The sequence below is a fragment of the Sinocyclocheilus rhinocerous genome, unplaced genomic scaffold (assembly GCF_001515625.1).
Source record: "Sinocyclocheilus rhinocerous isolate Xijiao unplaced genomic scaffold, SAMN03320098_v1.1 scaffold1967, whole genome shotgun sequence".
NCBI lineage: Eukaryota > Metazoa > Chordata > Actinopteri > Cypriniformes > Cyprinidae > Sinocyclocheilus > Sinocyclocheilus rhinocerous.
In genome coordinates, this window is record NW_015626474.1 from 683,178 (window position 1) to 689,816 (window position 6,639).

The following is a 6,639-nucleotide window of genomic DNA, read 5'->3' on the forward strand; positions in this document are numbered from 1 at the left end:
CGTTCTGCACGCTGCATTGAGCAGCTGCGTTCAGTTTTTATTAATAGCGTCTGTTCTTTTACTGAACTAAATGATTTTTATTACAATTAAAAAATCAAAACGACGGTGGGGGTCGGTGCCGCGGTGGGCAAGTGACGTAACCGGTGTTGCGGCTTAACAACGGTATCACCGTCAGCACCGTCTAGCGCGGCAAGCCTAATATACACGCATCATATTGTTGTGCATTTTAATGTGAACATTCAAGCGCAAGAGAACTCAATTTGGACACATCTAAACGGCACTCGTATAGTGTGCAAATAACGAATTGAGTTCTCTTTCGCATCGTCTTGTGCTTGAACTGACAAATATACACAAAATGACGTTAAAATTAGTGCTGTCAATCAATTAAAAAAAATGTATTGCACATTTTCATGTAATTAATCACAATTAATTGCATATTAATATATTTATATTGTTATAATTTCACATTGAATCCCTGAATTAGTGTAGAAACAACATAAAGATGGTATATTTTAAATATGTGACCCTGGACCACAAAAGCAGTCTTAAGTCGCTGGGGTATATTTGTAGCAATAGCCAAAAATACATTGTATGGATCAAAATTATAGATTTTTCTTTTATGCCAAAAATCATTAGGATATTAAGTAAAGATCATGTTCCATGAAGATATTTTGTGAATTTCCATCTGTAAAAATATTAAAACTTAATTTTTGATTAGTAATATGCATTGCTAAGAACTTCATTTGAACAACTTTAAAGGCGATTTTCTCAATATTTTTTTTTTTTGCACCCTCAGATTCCAGATCTTCAAATAGTTGTATCTCGGCCAAATATTATGCATAATCAAACTATATTACGCATAAACTAAACAATATACTAACAAACCATACATCAATGGAAAGCTCGTTTATTCAGCTTTCAGATGATGTATAAATCTCAATTTCGAAAAATTGACCCTTATGACTGGTTTTGTGGTCCAGGGTCACATATGTGTTTAATGGCATCTTTTTACTAAGTAGCCCATTATTAATGAAGACCAGTATCATTGATACCAATACTGCGACTGATGCCTCATATAGATGAATCTTTATTCAAGCTACAAAAGTGAATCAGCGAGCAGAGCAGTGACTGATTCTCTTTTCTTTTGTTCTCTGATTTCCATCAATGACAGACTGCAGGAGGTTTCACTTTAAAAGCAGCGCTGTCTCTTTAAAACCTGACGCACATGACGCAGATCTGACACCATTGTGGTTCTCTCTTTACGGTCATTTAGGACTTTTTAACTCATTTAAGACAAGGTTTACGAGGTCACTCACCAAAAATGTGCATTTTGACAAAACGTTGTGTGTTTTTGTCTGTGAAAGAGAACTCAGTGCTGCATTAATTGTGTTATATATTTTTTACGTGTTAAACTGAAAACAAAAAAAAATTATCGCACAATTAACGTTGTTGTGTGTTTTTGTCTGTGAAAGAGAACTCAGTGCTGCATTAATTGTGTTATATATTTTTAACGTGTTAAACTGAAAACAAAAAAAAATTATCGCACAATTAACGTGTTAATTCTGACAGCCTTAGTTAAAATACACTCGTGAAAACACAGTTGGTTTTGTCTTAAGTGAATGTAAACAGTTGAGAAAGACGACGCATGTGCATCAGTGTATATTGGATCCGTGCATTCGGTCTTAAAGTGACAGCAGTCAATCAAAGAACATAAGTAAAGAAAAATCACTCCCTGATCTTGACTGAATAATTTTTCTAACTTTAATAAAGATGAATCTACATTTTATTTATAACAAAAAACCTACAGTGTTATTTTAAATTTGATTTCAATTTCTGTATTGTATTATTTGTGCTACTGCTAATTCGTTTATTGGTTCTTATTTTAGTTTTGTACTGACTGTCTACTTGTCTTTAATAATATTGACAATCTTTATTAGTTAGTCTAATTGTTTTTGCCGTGTTATTTTTGTTAAAACCATAAGCAAAAGTTCCTTTTTGCTGCTTATTTTTTATTCTGTAGGCTGCTGATTTTTGTTCATGGGATTCAACTGCAAAAGAATGCTTGCAAAAAGACACAGAATAAATGTGTTTTATATCTAAATGCTTTACCCTATTGGAATCAAAACCGGTAAGAACTGGAACCGAAAAGCAGAATTGGAATGGCCAAAACGATCCTCAAACCTACATACTGCATTATAATCAAGCAATCCTGCTCTGCAGTAAATCAGCGCTTGACCTGACGAGTTGATCTACACGTGCGTGTGAAGGTTGTGTTTGTGCAGGCGATTCACCTCGGGTGACGCAGGACGAGGTGGCTCGTTGTTCTCACTGTCTGTAGAGCTGCTCTCGCTCTCACTGTCAGAGCCGGAGCTGCTCTCCGAACCGCTGTGACTGCTGGTGTCGTCTCGATCAGGAGCCTCGCTGTTATTACTGTTGTTACTGGGGTAGACATACACAATTATTATCTTCTTGTTGGCTACATCTTTCCTCATGCATTCACTACAACTTTGCAAAGGCACAAATCCAAGTGAGATGATGACAAAACACACCTTGATCAAGTGTATTTACCATAAGCTTCCATAATGAGCAATGTGCATCTCTTTACCTGTCATTTACAAGATTCACGTAGGGCCGTTTGCACCAGCTGTGCGCAAGTTACAACTTAGCCTATTACCCTTGCCTAGTTTGGACATAAAGTGGCACTACGTTACAACATACACACTACTAAATGCACTACTAAACTTTGCAGAAATTTAACTATGTATAAACTAAAGTCCATGAGCAGGAGTAATAAAATAGCAGACTGACTGAATTGCACCAATGAGCTCACGTTTTACTTCAATCTCTTAGACACATATGATGAAGATGAAGATAGCATCTGCACTCATTTACATTTTAAGAAAGAACACATTATGTGAAAAATTACTTTGTTAATGGCCCTTCAACACAAACCCGATCTAAACAGCGCTCCTAAAATCAGTAATAAATTAGCTTTTTTTTTTGTATCAGTATTTACTTATTGCTATTCATTTCAAATACAGTTTCTGAATGTTATTTACATCATTTAGGGCTGTAAAAAAATTTGTAAATTTTCCGATTAAAATAATTAACTCAATTATTTTTTTAAAGACATGCAGGTGTATAGTAATTGCTGAAATAAGTAAAATTATTCATTATAAATAAATATAAATAAGTAATATTATTTAATATTATTATAATAAGGACCTATACTCACATAAAAATATTGATTGACGCATTTCAGGTTGTGCTGCTAATAGGAAAGGTAACTGTACTTTTTTTTTTTTTTATTCTTTGTGCATTTAAACTGCTTTATGATTAACCTATATGTGATGTTTGATTATGCGTTATGTTTGATGCATTTCAGGTTGAACTGCTAAAAGGAAAATAAACTTTTTTTTGGTGCTAACTAACTAAAACCAAAGGTTTTAACAAGTAATTTTCTTATTTATTGCAAAAATGGATGTGCAAAATAAAATTACATCCCTATATTACTACATACACTATAAACAACATACTATATTAAAGGCATAGCTAAATGTGACATTTATTATAATGGATTTATGTGAAGAATGTTCACTTAAATACCTCACATAAATTAAGTTACAATATTCTTTTAATGTTCTGTAACAGTTTAGTACTTAGTAAAAAGAAGCTATTATACAAAAACATATATACTGCCATATACTGTTGATTCTACATTAAAAATTGTTATCATAATTATATTTTCACATTGAATCTCCTAATTAACGTTAGGTGCGATTAATCAGTCACAGGAAAATGTTTGATTAATTAGTTAATGTTTTAACTGACAGAACTAATAAAAATTCTTACAATGTTTTTTTAAGTGGAAATCAATGGAAGGCCATTTTTACCATTAGCTGCATGATGCAAAAGTTGTTAGAATCAAGGATAAACTGAAATTTACAGCATGTTAATATAACTTCTGCATGTGTTTGCTATTGGATCTTTGAGGGTAAACATCATATCTCACTATGCATTACTTTTTTTAGAGCTTATGACCTACCTACATTCTGCCTTAAGAACAAATGGTGCAACCAAATAAAGTACAGTTAATAAACCAGCTAGTAGTTACTAAGTCTCTAGCATGGACTTTAACTGAAGTAAGAACTTACGAACGGCTGGTGCAAACCTACCTTAGAGATTGTAAAGTGTGTGGAGGCTTTTGCAAATTACTCAAGACAAGCTCAAGTAACGTCATAAAAGGAACGTATCTTTGAAACGTGTTTCTTGATTAAGTTTCTGACAGAAGCAAAGCGCATAGTGCAAGACACTGAAATACCATACTACAGACTTTATTGTCCCAAAACTCACCAGCAATCAGTGGGATTCATTTTGACAGCACCAAAAAGAAATGGATTTCATTTCTTTCACGCATGTATAACATCATAGCACATTTCAGATAAACTTGCCCCTAAATCCCACATTTCAAACTGTGTTTAGTTGCTTCACATGTTGGTCAGACTGTCCCTTCCTGTCTAAGCAGGCAGTTCTCGGCCGGAACAAAATGCATTATAGTCCAGAAAGTAGACCAGACAAAATTAGCAGTTCCTTAAATTAAGGCTAACCTAATTGTGCATGTTAAAATGTTCCATTGTTACCTTATGCCATGGAACCGAACAAATAAAGTACACCATCTCTCTGAATACGAGTTGTGGTTTTGAGTGATGATAAACTTGACTGTCACCTTGTTGAGGTGTTTCGGGAGGGGTTTTTAGCAGGGTCTTGCTCTCCGTCACTGTCTTCGCTGCTGCTGAGCTTCAGATCTTCATGCAGCGTGCTGAAATGAGAGCAAGGCAAATGAGATCAGTTAAGGCCGACTGCAAAGAACTAGTGGCCGACGATGCATTTATCTTGTAATATTCCTATATAGAAAGGAGTACAATGAAAAGTATCATAATATATTGAGCTTCTAAACCTTTTTAATCTTGTTGAAATCGGCACATCTCAATATCTCAAGCATCTGTCGGGCTAGTTTTTTTTTTTGGTGTGTTCCACACATTGGCAGCAGTTTGCAATGCGTTTCTTCCCTCTGATGTTTTATAGCCAAATAGCATTTGCACCTTCATTCGAATGCATCTCCACTGGGATCGGACAGAGATCTCAGCCACGCTTTACATATTACATGAGAGGCGGTGTTAACCGAAATTGTCTATATCAGCAGCTATCAAAAGTCTATATTCGTCATTCAAAAGGAGAAACCGAAACATGGATATATGAGATATGAACAGATATACGAAACGTAAACAAAGCAGTGCTTTGAATATTTTGAATATCAGTTATGTTGATAACTTTCTTTATTTTAAGCAGCTCATGTTATGAAAATATTCACGTATTGGAACGTAAGATAACGTAACATTAGAACAGCCTACTTACTCGCTCATTTTCATCACTTGTGCACTGACTCGTTCACTAAACTGAACATCCAATCAGAGTTCTCCCTCTCACCGACGGCCCCGACACAGATTTAACATGCTGAATCGGGCAAACTGCTGCCAACGTGTGGAACACACCAAAAAAACTAGCCCGACAGACACTTGAGATACTGAGATGTGCTGATTTCACCAAGATAAAAAGCTTTAAAAACTCAATATATTAGGATATACTTTTCATTTTACTTATTTCTAAATAGGAATACCACAAGATAAATGCAATTTATCTACAGACAGAATCTAAGGCATGCTACCTAATATAAATCAATTAAATTTGTGTTTTTATTTATTTATTTAGTACTCCAGTTTGTAAAAACGCATTAAACATGTGCACTAATATACATTTACAATGAAAGTCAATTAGGGCTGAAATGATTAGTCGACATAATCGACAATAAAAAAATTATCGACAAATATTTTTGTTGTCGAGTAGTCGTTTGATCTCATGACCTAATGTAAGAGCCTGCAATAACGCGGTTTGACCAGTGTGGCGCTGTAGCGCAAGACTGTAATTCAGCTCTCCTGGATGCAATTCAAGAGAAGACACAGTGCTTCAGTTCAGAGCAAATGCAGCCGAACCTGAGGCTGCTGAGCGGCGTTTTAATGAATATGTAAATATATACTGCGCACTTTCCTCTCAATAACAAAATAAACGCATCAAAAACTGCCCGCGGTGAGAAAGCAGCAGTTAAGAACGCATCTGATTACAGCGATGTGGACGTTTGCATGAGCTCTGCAGTACAGTACTCCAGTAAAGTCCAGTCACGTCACGTTTATTTATATAGTACTTTATGCAATAGATAGCCTTAAATCAAGCAGCTTTACAGTATTAAACATGAAAAACCAGAGAGTCCGAATTACAACTTGATTTTCTGTTATAAAGCAGCTGTCGAGTGTGGAGCTAGCTAGTGATAAAATATTTTTATTAGTGGGGAAAAAACATTTCATTAAAGCTATAGTTTGGTTTGCAGATATCAAAGCTTGATCTAGCTCAGGACTGTTTTGATTATCATAACCCTATAAGGTATTTTAAGAGAGATTATGTTGTGAATAAAATAGTTTATCCAAAAAAGTCTTACCACTTACCTTTATTTTGTTTCTTATCCATATGACTTACAAAAAGAGATTTTAGGCAGAATGATGTGTCATTCAGCTACTTTTTCATATA

General features: G+C 34.8%; 1 protein-coding gene across 1 annotated transcript in view; it reads right to left on the reverse strand.

Moving 5' to 3' along the window:
- Nucleotides 1–6,639, reverse strand: part of LOC107715968 (AF4/FMR2 family member 4-like) — a 38,061-nt gene that overhangs the window by 14,579 nt on the left and 16,843 nt on the right. Inside the window, exons 8-9 of the mRNA XM_016522248.1 lie at nt 4,727–4,819; nt 2,292–2,439 (exon numbers count right to left, since the gene is read on the reverse strand). Coding sequence (XP_016377734.1) covers nt 2,292–2,439; nt 4,727–4,819 — 241 coding nt within the window. The remainder of the gene's footprint in view (nt 1–2,291; nt 2,440–4,726; nt 4,820–6,639) is intronic.